Raw genomic sequence first — 20521 nt, 5'->3', positions numbered from 1 at the left:
CACATTTACTGGTAAATCCGGTAAACTTGAGGTGTAATATCTGGATAAAAAGGCAGAAACAAGACTCTTTACAGTCTTTACAGGGCTGTAAAGAGGTGCAAATATAAACCAGCAGATATATCAGAATCTGTCCCATTTTGCTAAGGTTTTTAAATCAGGACCAGGCTGTTCTATTAAAGCAATTCAAGTTAAGCAAGCATGTCTCTGGTAAAAGCTGACTTTTCTTGACAAATTAATCTTCCTCCATGTGCAGAACTGTAGACCTGTATGCAGCATGAGAGCATACTGATGCAGACACTGTGCTACCTCCTTCCTCAGTAGGGCACTTAAGCACTTAAACATTAGTGTTAGGCATAAGCAAGTACATTGCAGAAGAGTTTTTCAGCAGCAATAATAAAGAAGGTGAATAACTTCTTTGATTCATTTAATCCTAGTATGCCAAACCTAAATAGCAAACTAAACATTCATGAAAGATTTATCACTTACCAAATTAGTATCTTCTTATATTTCAGTGAGTGAAACTTCACCAGCGCCATCCGTTCAGTGACAAGCAGGATGGTATTGTGGCATGCTTCATCTTGAGCCACTCAGACTTTAGACATTTTCCTGTATGTCTGGCACCTGAAGCAGCCCTGTGAAACACCACGATGACTAAACAGGACAAGTCAACAGAAGGAAACGGTAACTACAAATATAATTATGCAACTTAAGCACACATTCATTTTCTGCATGTAGCTCAATAGTGTGAAAATTCTGTTTTCTTCTACTTATTTTTAATATAAAATCTTGTTAGTCACAATTCATTAACTTTTGTTCAGAAATGTGTTTTATTTGGAAGTAGACAAGTTGTAGCATGGTAGTGTGGCTTTCCATTGATTAGTAAAGCAAAAGACTGTGACTACTGTTACTTTTCTTACACTTCTATGTAGTTTGTAGGTAAGACTAAGAAAACAGTGATATTTTGTAGCTTCTGTAAGGTGCACAAAAACAATGCCTCCTTTTCTTACTGTTTACAATATTTATTATGAAATGTCAAAAATTCTTCACAGTAAGGTTAACAGTGTTTCTGTACTAATGCTACACTGTTCTGGATCTAAAAAATGTTTTTGTAGGATAATAATGCCTAATGGCTTATTCTGGCAATGGGCAAGGCAAGTCTAATATGGGAAATGCTCTCAGTTGTCATGAGCAGTGCTGCTCTTTGTAAAGTAAGGATCTCTATTGTGTGCGACAAGCATGATGTTTCTTGTCTTCACCATGGAAGAAAATTTACAGGGACCTTATTCTTTAGGTCTTTCTAAGTACCAGGCCTGGCACTACTAAAGAGGGCTTTCTAGATTTTTGATCCATAATTATAACACTCAATACTAGTAAAATATGTTATACTTCAATAGAGAACATCAGAAGGGACTGCTGAGCATTTCGACAGAGTACAACAGGGAGTTCATATTTAAAGTCCATCCAGTTTGTGCTCCTTTTATTGTCTGAGCTCCTCTTATTATTCTTCACCTCATTTTTTTTTCTACAACACTTTACTGACCAGTTTAATTTTCAAGAAGTATATGCTAATGGAACTCATTTTAACACAAGAAAGTCACAGAATTCAATTCAGGATAGGCAAAATACTTAATGGTTACAAAAGAATTTTTATCTCCATAAGAAACATTATGAGCATGATCATAAAACATATATATTTTTCTTAGCATTTATAATGAATGAATTCTAAGACTAAAAAGTTCTCAGTTTGTCATAAACATCTGCCTTTTATTTGAAAATACCTGACTGAGAATTGACTTGTATTGTGATTCAGTAACTTCATTATTCATTTGAATTATAGAAGATATTCCCATGGCAAGCCAATACTGCACACTTTTTACCTGGAGAAGGTATAGATTTTTGGTGCTGAATCATGATCATTCTTTGATACTTTTTCCCCCATGAAAATTCATCTTGTATATATAATTTACAATAAAACCTAACATTCTTAATACCATTTATGTGTGCATTTGGAGATGAGGTCATGTGAGTTCAAACATAGGACTGCAATATGATTTCAGAACACTAGAAAAGCTGGACTTCTATTACAAATAACTATGAGACTTCCAGAATGTATTTCTCAATCTACTTCTAACTTAAAAAGTCCAGGGGCTGGAGTTATGCAGCACAGAGTTCAAGAACTAATCTAGTTGCAGTTTCTTTACAGGAGGTTTTGTATCATCACTGCTGACAGTCTTGAGGAATATTCTTGCAACAGTTTCAGATAATGCAGTTTTGCTTTTTGGTATCTTTGCCTCTAGTGAAGCCATTCTTGGTTTGGTGATTCTTGTTTCACAGCATGTCTGCTTCAAAGTCTAAGATAGTTGGAGATGTATGGTTCATTACGCTGAGTTAATGAATGTGAATTCATTGTTCCTGGCATCTCATACAGGAAAAGGCAACCTAGGGCAAAAATCAAGAGTGGATTTTTGAAAAGGAGCAGTTGGAAGGTGCCTATTACTCTCTATATAGCAAAAAGAATATGTGGTGATCTGATCAGCTCTAGTTATCAGACTTAAAGGAGCTTTCTTATGATATAGTAAAAAATACAATTGACTTGACATCCACTAAGAACCCTTCATTTTTAACTTGAATATAAACTCTTTTCTCTGTATTATCACGTGTTCTTCCCATTTCAATGTCATTATTAGTGAATGACAATGAGCTAAATAAATCCCATTTCAGAACCAGAAAAGGCCAAACTGGTATAATTTGCTGCAGTCTCAGACTTCTCAGAGTGCACTGAACACTTAATATTCTGATCCTAATTCTTGCAGTACAGACTGCAAAGAAAATGGAAAATATCCCTCCACTACCCCATTGTGTGATGAAGACCACATGCAAGTGTTGTGTCTTGTTTTACTACAGCTCCCAATGTGCCCTGCAAGCTTGCCAGCTCTCTAGTCTTGGATAAGGCACAGCACTCCAAGGTTAGATCTTTGTAGGGCACAGGTAAGAGAACACAGGTGTATCCACAGAGATGGAGTATGGTACAGAGGCCTGGAAAATTTTATGTGTGTTTCCCTGAAAAAGGTGAAATACTGAGGGGCTTCTCATTGGACTGTCTTCCCCCTCTACCTTTTGTAAGCTTTGTAACAGTGATATCAGATTTTAGAACCCTTGCACTGAAATCATAAGTAATAAACAACTTATTTATCCCTGAAGGGAGGATTAGCCTAGGAGAAGTCCTGACCCTCAAACAGAGACAGCTATCAAACTTTGCAATGTCTAAATACAGCAGAGAAGGAAACCAGAAAGAGAGTGCAATCAGATGATGTATCCCATGCTAGCTACAGTGTCAACATGACCTATTTGAGCTCAGTCTCTGTCCTTGCAGTAGAAAATCAGCAATTTTTTCTTACCTGTGGAGAAGAAATGAGCTGTTTATGGATGTGAATTGAATAGATTTCATCTGCTCCCTGTGGTCCCCAGGTGTATTTTTCAAATAGTGATTTCAAACATTTCAAATATTAGGTGGGCGAATTTTCTTTACTGCAGAGAGGGAAAACTCATTGCCCCAGAGACAATTTCTGGAAATGATTCAGGCATATAGGTCTTCAAGGCACAGCACTGTACATTAAGACTAGTATGTCTTCCAAGACCCAGGTGTCCTTATGACATTGAAGCATAAATAGTCATATTGGTATTCATGATATTGTCAATTTAGATGGGAAAAATAAGCAATATATTAGCCAGTTTGTGTGTAACTGAATAGCAATTATTATTTTACTTTATAAATTCATAGCTGTTGCTGGTCAGGATACATTTTTTGAGTTGTGTGATTTTTATGTTTGTTCACTGGAAGTAGAATTTGTGACAATGACTGGGAAGAACAGAGAAAAATAAAGAATAGTCTGAAATATTGAGCATTATGGTTATGCTATAAATGTAACTCTGATTTGAGGTTTCTGTGTTTCAAGCCCTCTTCTTATGTGCCCAAGGTGGGCCAAGGTGGTCTTCCCAAAGTCTGGAAAGGAGACTAAGAGGATAGGATTTCTAGTTAAGGTCTCAAATCTTGGATGTTGAACTCTGCACTAATTCACTTTTCCAACAGTCTTTCTGTGGTATCTTGATATATTATTTCTGGTGTATTTCACAGGTGTTGTTTCTAGTGTTATTTATTATTTCAGAAGTGTTGTGAGATACACTAATATATCCATGATTAGAAAGAATAATATGGAAATGTATGTTAATATAAACTGCGTATTACATATCACTTCCCTTTTTTGACTACTACTTGCCAGGCATTTATTGTCTAATACAATCTTGCATTTCTGACATTTTCTCTTGTTGAACATTTAGTTTATTATCTATCTAGGCTGATGTCTTTCCAGCACTGAAAATGTATAGTCCAGTTCAGAGGAAAACACAGTAATTGCTTTACAAGGCTCTGTTGGCAAATGATCCATTTCTCTGGCTTGACAATTAATTAATGAAGTAGAAATTTATTTTATAACATATAAAAAAGTCAGACAACATTTCTGATATACAGGTTACTTTGCATTCCACTGAATTTTTTTGTAGCATCAAAGCACAGAGTTGCTTAGCAGCAATCAGCTTTACACAGTAGTAGTGGGAGCACACAGATCACAAGAATGGGCCATGTTCTATGATTTAGTTTCAAGAATTATTTTCCCTCTCACAGTGAAAGATCCATAAAAGTATATCAATATAGAATAAGTTTAAAAAAATCCAAAGCATGAAATCCGGGCGATAGCTTCTGATAGAAGATGTACAAACAACAAGGGAAACAAAGTAAGGGTAAAACAATTCTTACAATCTGCTAAATAGACACTGCATAGAACAAAGACTGCGGTGTTATGCATGTTTTTCCTGCCCATAGTTTCCTCAACAGCCAACATGTCAGTGTTTGTAGCCTTCTTCTGAGCTGTCTGATATTCTGCCCTGTGACTTGCAGGTTGGTCTGAGCTCCTGTTCAGGACACCTTCTTTAAGTCTTGCAGTATTATTTATGGCTATAGTCTAAATAACACTTCAAGTAAAATGATAGCTTACTTAGATTACACTATCACTGCCCTTAATCTAGAAAGATGAGAAAGTTTCCCTTAAACTACTTGGAAATAAAATAAGAAAGTGATTGGATTACCTAGACTAAAAGGAGTTATGGGCTATATTTTCAAGTACATTTAATGATACATATGTAAATATACTGTCATTAGGACAAGATGATGTATCCTGGAAGGTGTAGCAGTTGAGCTTTTGGTCTGGGTCACACTGACTCAAGTTATCTGAGTCAAAGGCTGCTATTAGCCCATGAATATTAATACTGTGAAGATAAGAGGTTCTATCAACGCTTTTCTGGAAAAATTAGTAATTCTAGACAGTGCTTTTGTGATGCTTAGTTGTTTTTACAGGAGTATTCACTGAACTTTTGATAAGTGGGATCACATGAACTGTTTAAAAACTCTCGAGATTAGTATAGAAATTTCCCATATAGTGAGGATTTTTTTCCCTGTAATGAATACTACAATTTAACAAACCCAAGCATAAAAAAGTATATTCTGGTGCCCTAAATAATAATAATAATAGTAATAATAATAGTAATAGTAATAATAATAATAATAATAATAATAATAATAATAATAATAATAACAACAACAACAATATAGTAACAGCATTCTTACATATGGTGATGCTTATTTATCGCTTATTCAAATACCCAGCCACCTATCAACACTGGTCTTTCAATAATAAGTGCAAAACTGACCCAAATAGTTATTACTGTAGCTTGTCTGAAATACAAATTGCCAGGGGTAGCTGCAATGTGCCTGTGGTGTGGCTGAGCAGGTTACATGAACCCATGTATATTTGTGGTGCAAAACAGTTCTCAGGGGTGAAAAAACTTCATTCCCTCTCCTCAGTGATTTTTTTCTCTTCTAAACAACACCAACTGCTATCATGACTGCTACAATCAATTACTTTTAGCTCTATCTTGAGATTCAGCAAAATGCTCTCTGTATGCATCCGTGTCATACCCCAAGACCTGGAAGATGTCTCTTTATAGACACACCAGACTGAAAGGACACACCTCGAACAGTCTTCCTATTAACACACTGTATCTCCATATGAAATTCAGTTTGGAGATACAATTTCAAATCTTTGCAGACATAAATTTTGAAGGTGCACTAGTGCTTGCTGGGCATGTTTATAGTACCAACTTCTAGCTGATAATCCCATATAATCACTGGTCATGCTTTCTAGGTTTGTTTTATGGTGTTTTATGGTGACATCTGTTTCTGTTTGATTATAGGCTTTTTATTTTTTTTTTAATTTTTCTTTATCACTCATGTGATAATTCAGATTAAAAAACATTAACATATAGAACTTAATATCCAGACACGCTCACCCATAACAGTGTATTCAATGTTCTTTTCAAGCAGTCCGAAATCTGTAAATTAGCTTAGAATTTTATCTCCAATTTTCAGTGTAGTGAATTTGCTATCTTTATGTGACTAGGACCAAACAGGCTCCAGCAGCTATCTTCTACATTGTTTAAGTCTCTATGTCTCCCAATCCCTTGTCACTGCCTCTGTTATGTCAACATGATGTCAACTCAAGCTTGGTAGACTTCACTGCTGATGTGTGTTTTGGTATATATGGTAAACTCCCATTTGTTTGCTTATGGTATGGGCTCATCAGGCTGCACTAAGGCCAATCTCTAACCAATAAAGTGCTTTTCTGGGAATTTCTGTTTGGCCGTAGGAGATCAGCAAAGCATTTGTTTCAATAAGAGATAGTGCCCTACTGTTGCATGAGAAATATATCTTTAGTGGTGTCTGTATTCATCTTTGGAAGCTTTCAATAGCAGCACAATGGTCTTTATCAAAGGAGATCGTGTTACTGTCAGCAGCAGGAGGCACGTGTCCAGGAGGAGCAAAGGAGCACTTATTGTCATGTTCCAATGATAATATCAAATTACAATATTTTTGCATAGTCTTAAAAATTATGGTGCAGATGCTGTAGAAGGGGTAGAAAGTGTTAATTCCTTCTTGTTTGGAGCCTGTCATATTTTGCTCCTTTTCTTTAATACTAGGCAAAACCAAGAGGTCCTTCATAGTTAGCTACAGTAGCTCCTAAATAAATCAATTTGTGTATAAATTTTCAATGAGTTGTTAGTGGCTTAGTAAAATTTATAAAAGAAACTGGGGAACCAGGGAATGTATGAAGAAAAAAATATAAAGAAAATGTCAGAAATTTTAGAAATTATTGAAAAAGGAAGATAGCTGCAACTTTTCACCTGAAAAATGCAACTATAAGGATCAGCACCCATCACCTGTCCAGAGGGGAAACAATATACACAAAGAATATACAGATTATATAGGAGTGGAATGACTTCTACCTACTTCTACTATTTCAGGTTAGTCTCTGTTAGTCTTCTTATTAATTTTCTACTACCATCTATTTCTATAAACACTACCCATGTGTCTAAAGTGTTTTCCCACACATACAAGCTCAAAAAAACCACAAAAGGGCCCATTAGAACCTGGCTTCTCAAGTATTGCTTCTGAAGAAACTTTCCTAGGGAATATCAGTAACAGTTTCAGCAGCAGTTTCAGATTACTTACATGTTAACTAATATGTTCATACCAACATATTTAAATAACACACTAATTAGATATTATGATGGATATAATACATATGAGGGTATTTTTATTATTTAGTTTATTCTCTATACATCCATGACTGCAGTTTCAAAGTGTACCAGGCAAATGAAGTGAGTATTTTTCTGCTTATTGATGGGTAGCACAGACATTGTCTCTTATTAAACATTTTGAAAATGAAAATTTAAACAAGAGGTCCACTCCAAACCAAAGATTTTTCTAAGGAGAAACACTACAGTCTTCTGTAAATACAAAATCCCTCTAAAGCCTTCAATGTGAAAAAAATGTAATGTGATAGAATGGTAAAATAGAACTTGTTTGTGGTAGAGCATACAAGTGAGTTGGATCAAGTTTTGTCCTTCTGCTTAAAGATTTGATTGTTGGAACTGAGAGCAGGTCTGCTCTCTGGAAACGCACTCTTCAGCTATGCTGCAGGTCTGGAGCTTTATGCCCTCCAGTCAGTCAAATCAGAAAATTATTCCTTTAGTACTTTTTAATCAAAGCCAGTTATTTCTCATTCTCAGAAAATTTTCTGTGAAAGATTTTCATTCTTGTTCTCCAAATTTTAGTGTATTTTTAGGATCCTCCTTTCTTATATATAGCTTCCATAAGAAAGAATGATTCCTGGTGTCCCTCTGAGGTTTATTTATTTGAGTACTGAAGGAAAAGTTTTTCTGTGTTCATCTTCCCTCTTGAAAACTGTTTGCCATGCTCCAAAAGGCTGGCTTCATAAAATGTTGTAAAGAAGTACAAAGCCATAATTGCCAAGAATTTCTTGAAACCCCCAAATTCCTAATGATTGATCTACCCTTCACATGCACTGGCCTTTTTTTTTTTCCAATAACAGATGGCAGTGATGACAATGAAGAAGGCAGTGCAGTTGAGAATGAAGAAACTGACAAAGGAACAGGTCAGTTTTTTGGATTACTTTGAGGCCAGGCATAGATACTTTCTGATTATTAGTAAGAATGAAAGAGGAGGAAAGTTCTCCTTCTAACATGTACCCTCTTCTCATGTGTTTTAATGTTTTTAATCAACCACAGATAAAGGGAGGATGAGAGCAACACCAAGAACCAGAAGGGCACATGCCAGAGGGAGAGACAGGAATGGTGATGAGGAGGATGAGGATGATGAAGATGGGACAAGGAGAGCTGGCCATCGCAGGCACAGAAACCGTAGACGAGGACGAACAGCTGGAAATGAGGCCAGTGATTCTGATATGGAACCTGCAAAAGCCAGGAAGAATCAAGCAAATCAGAAATCCAAGGAAGATGATGAGGAAGAGGAAGACGACAAAGGGGGTAAAGGAGGGAAAGGTAAAAATGAGAAGAAAGGGGACAAAAAACCTGATAAAAAAGGGAAAAAAGAGAAGGCCAACAAGAAGAAAAAGGACAAAAAGAAATCAGGATCAGGGTAATTTTTTTTTTTTTTTTTAATAATAAAACCATAGTTATCTTACATAAAATCTGTTTTCACTTATAGCTCTGAGATACCAAGAGTCAATATGACTCCCTTACTTGTGGGGGTCAAATTAGAACTGGTCAGATATTTTTTGTCTGGCAATGAAGAAATGACGGCTGAGTGAAATGAGAACTTTCCAGAAATTCGTATCTAGTTATATCCCAAGTCTACGAGCTGTTTTCTAGAGAAAGGGAGTGAAAATGACAGAGAAGAGAAAGAGATAGAGGAAGGTAATAGCAGGTGAGAACTGCCTCACTTTTTTCTCTCTGCAAAAATAAAATGCCCCAAACCTCAAGCTGATAATCCACCAAGAAAGCAAAGTTTTGTTTCCAGTATAGAACTAAAATCTTGATGCTTCTCAGAAGATCACATTCTTGTGAACCAGGTTTTTGAGATCAGTGCGAAAATTTCAGGAACCCAGAACCAATAACTGAGATGGGATTTTTCCAATCTGTCTGTCACTCACTTTCTCTGAAATGTCACTTTTCAACTTTCCAAAGTATCTAATGCAACCTGGGGTCTTTAGAAGATGCCAGTGAAATGGAGCACTTCAGAGAAACATTTCTGTTTCTCTGCCATCCCAGCATTCCCTTGCTCCTTGTCCTTTCTTGTGCTTTTGAAAGCTTGCTCCCTGGGACCAATGTATAAGGGAGAAAATGGAGCTAGCCACACTTATCTCAGTGGAAAGGGAGAGAAACTCCCATTCCTCATCCAGCACTTGTTACAGCTGTTTTTGTTCCCAGAGGCATCACTGGAGAGCGCAGCAGGAGTAAGAGGAAAAAAAAATACAGTGAGATATGCTATTGTATTGATTTGTCTCTGATCCCATTTCTACATGTTTCTACTGCATTTTCCTTCCCAATGAGAGTGAGAATGCCTAAAATCTTTCTTTCTGCTGGCTCTTCACTGTGGTGGCAACAATATAATAATATTATAATCCTGTGTGCAGTTTCCTGTACTCACATATCAACAGCCCTGTCTGTAAACCTATGCTCCTTTGTTTATTTTTGTCTTCATTGTAAACATTTAGTCGGCATTAATTTTAAAAGGCCACTGAAAATAGAATATTGAACAAGGGCAAAATGTTTTTCATTGTCTTCCAAAGTTTTCAATATTAAAATACATAATTTTGGATTAAATATCTTGAAATTGCTACTGGGAACAAGACTTTGTTCTTAAAGCAGTAAGCCTAACAACATTTGAAGAAAAACTGAGGACAGTCTCAAAAATAACTCAAGAATATTATATTTGTAGACTTACAGGACATGCTGAAAAGATTGCAGAATAATAAGAATACTTTAAAATATTTTCAAAAGAAAAAACAAAATAATTTAAGAATGAAGGATAGTAGACAGGTATCATAGCAGGTGATCAGTTTGGCTGTGATTGTGATAGAGGGTTTGCAAAGTTTCAGAATGGAAAATAAGGTTATCAGTATAGAAATACAGACTGTCTAGCAAGTCTGTGAGGACCTATCACAACAAATGCTGTCTACTGTTTAAACATGGACCTTGCTGATGAAGTTTTTTAATTACGAAGGTGTTTAAGCTTGAAATATCATTAAAAGAGTTAAATCAAAAGTCGAGAAAGAAAGCACAAAAAACATTTCCCTAAATGAAAAGTGAAACTATTTGACAGAGAGATAATATTGTATTTACCACTGTTGTCGCTTTTGCTAAACTCTATCAACATTGCCCATTTTGGTGAGGTCACAGTACAAGTTAGTAGAATCTGCTACAGTTGCCCTCTTCCCCCTCTCTACTTTTCATTTAAATCAGGAAAACCTCTTCACGCCCTGATTATTCTACATAAAGGTACAAGAGAATCTTAGAAGAACTCTGCATTGATTTTCTGGATTAGTTGTTTCAGTTTTTTAAAAAATTCCATTCTTGGTTAATTTGTGGTATTGAGTTTCCTGGGGTAATGCCATGGTGAAAGGAGTTTATCTGGGTAAATTTTAAATCTGTTCTTAAAAGTTAATGGTAGTTGATGAGGTTGATTGTTAACTGTTACTGAGGGTGTGAGGAGGGCCTGCTCTACACTGTTCATAATCATCATAATCATCAACCATAATCAAATATCAATGAAAAATTTCTCCTTTAGTCTTACTCTGGGGGTCAGAGATGTTAATGGGTTAAAAAAAGGGTTTAGTTCTTTACTGCCTTGTTTCATTTTGTTTGATTGATTTTAGAAACTGTGCAGTCACATAGGAAAAATAATCAGGAATGGGATTATATTCTTCCTAATGCATAGCTCTATCTATCAGTGAGTAAATAAAGTGACTTCTATTGGGTTGCCTTGAGAGTATAAAACTTCTGTGAAAGCCTGGAGGTATATGGAAGATTAAAACAATGCTTTTTTTTTTTCTAACTGAAAAGCATTAACTGACAGGAAATGCTATGGGGATTATCTGTATAAATAGAATTTACACAAAAAAAAAGAAAGAAAGATTTGAAGTTTAGTCAAATTTATTTAATTGTCATACAATATTCTCAAAATCATACCAGTCTTATCCTGAAACATCATAGCTCAAAGAAAACATTTTCATCCTAGTTTTTAATGCTATACACAGAAATAAAGGGGAAAGTAGATTACATCCATAAAGAAGAGATGAAACTAAGACCAAAATAGAGATGTATAAGGTTGTAAAGCCAAACTACAGATGAACACAATGAAGAAGTTAATTATGTGTGTAACTTGAAGAAGCACTTGATTTCAAGAGCTTACTGACTTAGATGTGTATTGATTTAGAGCCAGGGAGGATGGGGGCTTGATGTCAAGGTATTTATTGATATTCGATGCTTTATGTTAGCCTGCAGGTCACCATGAACCCTACTGGCTTTCAGATGTGTGAATAAAAATCTTCTATGAAAGGCTAAGACTTATGGTTGCAGAAGAAAAAATTCGGATTTCCTGACTTGAATAACATGGTGTTCCACCACTTGAGCTAAAGGAAAAGTCTGCTCTTGCTCTACCAAATTTGGTTGCATAATGTAAACACAACTAGATAACACTGATTTCTTAAAGAAACTCTGAGATTTGGATTTTAAAAATTATTTTTCTGGTTGCAAAGGAAAGTGAAGAATGGAAGATGAGACCTGTTTGTAAAGACAAACAAAGCAGTAGCTGGCAAAGAGCACAAAGCCCATGTTATGCTGACTTGACCTCTTGTGTTCTGCTAAGCTTCCTTTTCTCAGTAAGCTCACTGCACTAGCACAAAGCCCTCATATTTTCCACCCTCTAACTGCAGCATTATAACCCAGAAAATTCCAGCTTTGCATAACCCAGAAATCTTCCATCAAAGGAAATGTTTAATATCAGGCACACCACTCTGCTTTGTAAAATGCAAAGCAGCTGATTGTGACAAAGGATTCTGAGCTCTCTCAAATCAGACTCCTTTAACCCTTCTGTCCTTCATGAAGACATTATACTCTCTGCGTTTTCCCTCAAAATTTTATGCTCAAATCACTTTGTTATCCTTTAGACTTCAGTTTTCATACCATTCTCAACTTGCTCTTCACTATACTGTTATGACAATAAATAGATATGGTGTTTAGTAGCAGTTTTTCTTTATGCAGTTTTAAGTTTTCCGTGATACTGGTTTTTTGCCATGTGAAGCCCAAAATGGTAAGACTGATGGGTAAAACTTTCTAAGGTGACTGCCTATTCAGTGTGAGCCACAATGATGCTCAGAGGTTTGGAGCACCTCTCCCACATGACAGGATGACAGAATTGGAATTGTTCAGCCTAGAGACAAGAAGGCTCTGGGGAGATCTCTCTGTGGCCTTCAAGTGCCTTGAAGCAAATTATGGAAAGGAGGGAGAATGACTTTTTATATGGCCAGACAGTGACAGAACAAGGGGCAAAGGTTTTAAACTGAAAGAGAGCATTTAGATTTAGAGAGTTTAGATTAAATGTTAGGAAGAAATTCTTTACTCAGAGTATGGTGCAGCACTGGATGAAGTTACTCAGAGAAGTTGTGGATGCCTCACAACTGAGGAGCGTTCAAGGCCAGGCTGGATGGGGTCCTGAGCAACTGATCTAGTCAATGGTATACTTGCATATGGCAGAGAGGGTTGGAGAGAGATAATTTTTGAGGTCCTTTCCAACCCAAATAATTCTGTGATTCTATGGCTGTGTGATAATAAATAACATTTTAACCTCAAACAGCAGGCTAACCCAGAGTTATGGAAGCCTCTTTCTTCCCTTTGCTTACTTCTCTGTATCTGAAAGTTTTCAGCTCATCCCCTAATCTTTTGCTGCAATTAAAAAAAAAATTATGAAGACTACAGGCAGATGACCAATAAGAAATTTGTATTTTCGCGTATTTGAAAAAGTATTTTGATTTTATTTCATTTGTTTGTCTTAAACCCTATAAATATTCTTGCTGGTAAACTCTTCTGCCATTTATATAACTTAGATCTCTAAAAGGACCTGTTTTATCTGTTTTGGTAGAAGAAAAGTGTAATAATTTTTAAATTATTCAGGAGATAGAACCTATGCATTAGGTAATGAATAATTCAGCTCTCAAATCAGATTTTGGATATCAGGCTCTCAGAAATATGAAGTATGAGCAAATATCTGAAAATTATTTGCTTGGTAAGGCAGAATGAATTTTCTCCAATCAAGCAAGAAAATCATTATAAAAAACCCCGAACAAATTTGCAACATAGTTTTAAACTTTCAGAAGACAAACAAGCAAGCAAATAAACAAAAGAAGCTAAAGAAAGCACAACAAGAACAGATAGAAATGCATCAAACTACTATCACCAAGAAATCACTCAGTGGTAGTTGTCACTGTCAGCTTTTTAGGGCTGAAAGTCAGTCTTTTGATTTCCTTTTTATTATTTTCCTGCTCACTGCTATAAAAAGAGGAAACACCAGTTGATAATTTTATAAGATGCAAGATTGCTCACAGAAAAAATATTTATGCAGATTTTAGGAAAGTGAATATTGTTTTAATCAGCAATTCTTTGCAAAGGTAGTGCAAGCTGATGTATAGATAATAAATTCAGATCACAGACACAACATACCTGGAGATACCATTACAGTTGCACCTCCTTTCCTTTTGTGCTTGCTGCTTTCTTGTGGTCTTGCTGCAATATGGTGTTGAATTTTTCCTATCTATGAAATGTTAATGCCTTGGTAAGTGCATAGTCTGTCATGTGGTGTTTAAATTTTTCTTATCTGAGGCTGTGGTGTCTCTTCTCTCTACTGTGACACACTAAGCTGGAGAAGTTGGCTTTTTTTGGCTGCAGTTACAGCATCCACACTTGACCATTGTGAGTTTGACTCTTAGGAGGCTGATTACAGCTGCAGAAACAATAACATACTGTGAGATTTTACCCGAAGAGTGCTGCTCACTGTCCCTGTGATGTGGAACGTGTAGTGCTGGTTCACCTGCAGCTCTGTACTTCGTGTACAGGCTTTGCCTTTCATACTAAAATTAATAAGTCTAAATGAAATGTGTCCCCCCCTTTCTGTGCAAGTGTGAAGGCATTTATCTACTCTCAAATTTAGCAGAAATTTACACAAAGTATGCTTTTCTGTGAAAGCTTCTGTCCTATTTGAGTTTTGATGATGTTTTTGTTCCTGCTTTTGTTTGAAGCTCTGATTCTGAATCTGAGGAGGAGCCAATTACAGAGGAGGAGTTGGCCAAGCTGAAAGAAGAGGTAGAAGAAAAAAAGAAACTCATTGCCACACTACGAAACAAGCCATGGAAGATGAAAAAGAAGTTGTCTGTCCTGAAGTATGGTTTGATTTCCATAATGAATATCTACTGTTCTGCCTTGCACTGTTTTTCTGAATTTTCACTTTAGTTCTGCACCTACTCACAAAGTTAACTTCTGACCACCTCTACTCTCTCTTTCCCAGGAGGTATTCTCACAGTAAGTGGTGAGATAAATGGAGTTGCAGATCAGTGCTTTCTTGTCCCAGTAGGGCTGAAATCAAATATGGAAAAATAATACCCTTTTGTTTTTGGAATTTCTGTTACAACCCAGGGAAAAATCTTTTCCTTTTCTTCAGTTAGATTAATGTTGATGAATTCTTCCATTGGTGAGATTAATATCTCTTTAGCTTCTTTCAGAAAAATTATGCAATTGCAGGATTACCTCAAAATTGCTACAGAGAGAGGAGACCATTTTTCTCCCTAGTCTGACTTTCAGGAAAGAAAAAAAATAACTTATGAAAAAGCAGAACTTGTACATTCGTGCATTTCTATTTATGCTACATAGAAAACTGTATTTTGCCCAGGCAAACCTATTGCTATATTTACTTCGAAACCAAAAATTAAGTGTTTATTCACATTTAAATTTCCACCAAGTACAGGAACCAGGTAAACAGAAAGAACTTTATTCTTTTGACAAAACCTCTCTGCTCCCTTTTAGATAACTCATTCACTGCAGAAATGCCAAGACACTACAAAAATGTATTTATCAGAGAAAGGATAGTCTGCCCTGAAGAGAGTTTTTAATATGAACAGAAAACAGACTTGAAATATAATGCAGAAAGTCTGTATACTCATTTTTTAAGAAGGTAAGGTAGTTTTGGAAGGGGTACACTTGCAAAGAGGTGATGAAAAGAATCAAAGGCAGTAAAAGGGAACAGCATCTAGGAGATGTAGAGTAGAAGCATTGTGAAGGTGAGAGAAATTTCACAAAATATAAGTGAGCAGATTAGATTTTGGATAGTCTACAGCTGGAGGATCCCCATGTAGATAAACTTGTTTGCAGTCTTCCTATGTGTCCTGGTTTGAAGGACAGGTGTTTGCCAAGGAAAGCAGAAGCTTCCCCTTGGACTGAAAGAAAATGTGATTCTTCCGATTATTATAATTTCGGAATTAAGAGAGCTCTCAGGCAAAGATATGGGGGTAGGAATAACAGTTCTTTACTAGTATATTTAGCAAGACAAACAAGAACAACAACAGCTATGAAATTACCCACAAACAGAACAGTAACTCAGTCCCAGTGTTTTTGGCTGCAGGCACCTTTTCCCTGAGCTGCAGTTCCCGGTGCTGGGGGCGGGCGGGTCCCGCAGAGCTGCAGGAGGGCTGGGGGTGATGGCAGAGCTGTCCCAGGGGGAGAGAGAGATGGAGAGAGCCCTCCGCTCACGGTGTGGGTCCCGGTGATCAGTAGAGTGCTGGATGGTGGCAGGTTACAGCGAGAAGACAGCCGGGCAGGGTCCCATGGTGGTTTCCCGACGCTGGGATGGGACACAGGCGGCGATCGTCCTTCTCGTCCGAACTCCGCGGGGGAAATGGGGCCGAGGCCCAGCCTTCCGCTTCCTCTTCTGGCTGTTTGAATCTCGCGGGGCTTCACTCTTCCCTCCCGTCCCCTCCCCCTTGTCACCAGGGCCCAGTCAACAGGTATCCTAGCATGACAATGGGGAAAATTCCACAGAGGGAAAAAAGAGAGAGAACTAACCCTCAACATTATCCACCCCGAATTTTCCCCTACCATCATGCCAAATCAAATTAAAAATCTTCAAATTATAGACATCCATACAGTTACAGATACAGGCACAGTATTGTAGGTAGTTCACCCTAAAACAAGGTCTCCTTGGGGTATGCATCGGGTCTTTCCATCCCTTTGCATGATCCACCAGGTACACCCTGGCCCTTGAGCAAAAACCACCCCCCGAATTGGATTGTCTTTGCTGGAGGCAGGGTTCACCCAAACAGTTTTTCCTAGCATACCTCTCATATGCACCACTGGAACCTTGTCCCCATCTGGTGTTCTCAAGGGCTCAGACTGGGCAGGGCCTGCTCGGTTAGTGGAACCTCGGGTGTTCACTAACCATGTGGCCTTTGGTAGATTAATCTCCCAGTTTTTGAAAGTCCCCCCACCCAGTGCCTTCAAGGTGGTTTTAAGCAGCCCATTGCACCGTTCCACTTTCCCAGCCGCTGGTGCGTGATAAGGAATGTGGTACACCCACTCGATGCCGTGTTCTCTGGCCCAGGTGTTTATGAGGCTGTTCTTGAAATGAGTCCCATTGTCTGACTCAATTCTCTCAGGGGTACCATGTCTCCAAAGGACTTGTTTTTCCAGGCCCAGGATGGTGTTGCGGGCAGTGGCATGAGGCACAGGGTAGGTCTCCAACCATCCAGTGGTGGCTTCCACCATGGTCAGCACGTAGCGCTTGCCTTGGCGTGTCTGAGGCAGTGTGATGTAGTCAATCTGCCAGGCCTCCCCATACTTATATTTGGACCACCGCCCCCCATACCAGAGGGGCTTCACTCGCTTGGCTTGCTTGATGGCAGCACACGTCTCACAGTCATGGATAACCTGGGTAATACTGTCCATGGTGAGATCCACCCCTCGGTCTCGTGCCCACTTATAGGTAGCATCTCTGCCTTGGTGGCCTGAGGCATCGTGGGCCCATCGAGCCAGGAACAATTCTCCCTTGTGTTGCCAGTCTAAGTCTATCTGTGACACCTCTATCCTTGCAGCCTGATCTACTTGCTCATTGTGTTGGTGCTTCTCATTAGCCTGACTCTTGGGGACATGGGCATCTACATGACGGACCTTTACGGGTAGCTTCTCTACCCGACTGGCAATGTCTTTCCACTCATCAGCAGCCCAGATTGGTTTTCCCCTACGTTGCCAGTTAGCTTTTTTCCATCTTTCCAGCCAGCCCCACAGAGCATTGGCTGCCATCCATGAATCAGTGTAAAGGTAAAGCTTTGGCCACTTCTCTCTTTCAGCAATGTCCAGGGCCAGCTGAACGGCTTTGAGTTCAGCAAGTTGACTTGATCCACCTTCTCCTTCAGTAGCTTGTGCAATCTGTCGTGTGGGGCTCCATACGGCTGCTTTCCACTTCCGGTTCATCCCCACGATGCGACAGGAACCGTCAGTGAAAAGAGCGTAGTGAGTTTCATCTGCTGGCAGTTGGTTGTATGGCGGGGCTTCATCAGCCCGGGTCACTTGTTCTTGCTCCTCTTCATCGGCAAGACCAAAATTTTCACCTTCTGGCCAGTTTGTAATTATTTCCAAAATCCCAGGGTGATTTGGGTTTCCGATACGGGCACGCTGTGTGATGAGGGTGATCCACTTGCTCCATGTGGCATCGGTGGCGTGGTGGGTAGAGGGGACCTTCCCTTTAAACATCCACCCCAACACTGCTAGTCGGGGTGCCAGGAGGAGCTGTGCTTCTGTGCCAATCACTTCTGAGGCAGCTTGAACTCCTTCATAAGCAGCCAAAATCTCCTTCTCTGTTGGGGTGTAGTTGGCTTCAGACCCTCTGTAACTTGGGCTCCAGAATCCCAGAGGTCGGCCTCGGGTCTCACCAGGTACCTTCTGCCAAAGGCTCCAGGACAAGCCCTTGTTCCCGGCTGCAGAGTAAAGCACATTCTTCACCTCTGGTCCCATCCTGACTGGGCCAAGGGCTACAGCATGAGCGATCTCCTGCTTGATCTGGGCAAAGGCTTGCTGCTGCTCAGGGCCCCAGTGGAATTTGTTCTTCCGGGTGACCAGGTAGAGAGGGCTCACGATCTGGCTGTACTCAGGAATGTGCATTCTCCAAAAGTCTATGGCACCTAGGAAAGCTTGTGTTTCCTTCTTGTTGGTTGGTGGAGACATCGCGGTGATCTTATTGATGACCTCAGTGGGGATTTGGCGCCACCCGTCTTGCCACTTTACTCCCAGGAACTGGATCTCTCGGGCAGGACCTTTGACTTTGCTCCTCTTGATGGCAAAACCGGCTCCCAGCAGAATCTGGATGATCTTTTCTCCTTTCTCAAGTACTTCCATTGCCATGCTCCCCCACACAATGATGTCATCAATGTATTGCAGATGTTCTGGAGCTTCACCCTTTTCCAGTGCAGCCTGGATCAGTCCATGGCAGATGGTGGGGCTGTGTTTCCACCCCTGGGGCAGTCGGTTCCAGGTGTACTGCACGCCCCTCCAGGTGAAAGCAAACTGAGGCCTGCACTCTGCTGCCAGAGGAATGGAGAAAAATGCATTGGCAATGTCAATGGTGGCGTACCACTTTGCTGCTTTGGACTCCAGCTCGTACTGGAGTTCCAGCATGTCCGGCACGGCAGCGCTCAGCGGTGGAGTCACTTCATTCAATGCACGATAGTCCACAGTCAATCTCCATTCTCCATCAGACTTGCGCACAGGCCAGATGGGGCTGTTGAAGGGTGAGTGGGTTTTGCTGACCACCCCTTGGCCCTCCAGCTCACGGATCATCTTGTGGATGGGGATCACGGCATCTCGATTTGTCCTGTACTGCCGGTGGTGCACTGTGGAGGTGGCAATTGGCACTTGCTGCTCCTTCACCTTCAGGAGTCCCACTGCAGATGGGTTCTCTGACAGTCCAAGCAAGGTGTTCAATTGCTTAATGTTTTCTGCCTCTACAGCAGCTATTCCAAAAGCCCACCTGAGTCCCTTTGGGTCTTTGTAATAGCCATTCCTCAGGAAGTCTATGCCTAGAATACACGGTGCCTCTGGGCCAGTCACAATTGGATGCTTCTGCCACTCTTTCCCAGTCAGGCTCACCTCAGCCTCCAGCAAAGTCAATTCCTGTGATCCCCCTGTCACCCCAGCAATAGAAACAGGCTCCTCCCCCACATGTTCTGATGGTATTAGGGTGCACTGTGAACCAGTGTCAACTAATACCCTATGTTTTTGTGGCTCTGATGTGCCAGGCCATCGGATCCACACCGTCCAAAAGACCCGGTTTTCCCGTGCCTCTCCCTGGCTAGAGGCAGGGCCCCTCTAGCACTGGTTATTATTTCCTTCCTGGGCATACATGTTGGAGGTTCCCTCAAGGGGATCTGACAAATCATCCTCCCTTTTGTAATACCCTGCATCTTGGTTATGGGAAGTTGAGGGTACTTTCACTTTAGTGGAGCTCCCTTGGTTAGTGTTTCCCTCCCTGAGCTGATGCACCCATGCTGCCAGGGCAGAAGTGGGTTTCCCATCCCACCTCCTCATGTCTTCCCCATGGTCACGCAGAAAGAACCACAGGTCAGCTCGTGGGGTGTATCCTCTCTCCTTAGCTGGGGGACGTTGGGCTCTAACTCTGGGATCTGTGACTCGCACTGGTGCTGCATTGACCTTCCTCATCTCCTCCTTCACCCCTCTTATCTCCTCCTTGAACTCCTCTCTGAGTTCCCTAATCACAGCAGAGACCTGAGCCTGCATTGGGCCATTCATTATACTCTCAAAATTCCTGAGCCTATTGGCAACAGAACCCACTGTCTTGTGGTTGGTGTCAGCATTAATGGCTGCAATGAATGTGGTGTATTGAGATGGCCCCAGGTGTGCCAGATTCCAGAACATCTGCCCTGTGCACCTGACCTTGTCAGGGTCATTGTCATGTTGTCCACCCCTCCCAAAGAGTACCTCCAGTACTGCCACTTCTCTCAGCTGTTGGATCCCCTCCTCAAGGGTCTTCCAG

At 39.9% G+C, this 20521-nt stretch overlaps 1 protein-coding gene across 1 annotated transcript in view; it reads left to right on the top strand.

The window, feature by feature from the left end:
* Positions 1–647: 647 nt before the first annotated feature.
* The window catches only part of TMC1 (transmembrane channel like 1), a 64795-nt gene continuing 44921 nt past the window's right edge, over positions 648–20521 (top strand). The window contains exons 1-4 of the mRNA XM_062513436.1: positions 648–681; positions 8505–8567; positions 8701–9070; positions 14727–14867. Of these exons, the coding sequence (XP_062369420.1) occupies positions 648–681; positions 8505–8567; positions 8701–9070; positions 14727–14867 (608 nt within the window). The remainder of the gene's footprint in view (positions 682–8504; positions 8568–8700; positions 9071–14726; positions 14868–20521) is intronic.

Source organism: Cinclus cinclus, chromosome Z, assembly GCF_963662255.1.
Source record: "Cinclus cinclus chromosome Z, bCinCin1.1, whole genome shotgun sequence".
Classification (NCBI taxonomy): domain Eukaryota; kingdom Metazoa; phylum Chordata; class Aves; order Passeriformes; family Cinclidae; genus Cinclus; species Cinclus cinclus.
This window is presented reverse-complemented; position numbering and strand designations above follow the sequence as displayed.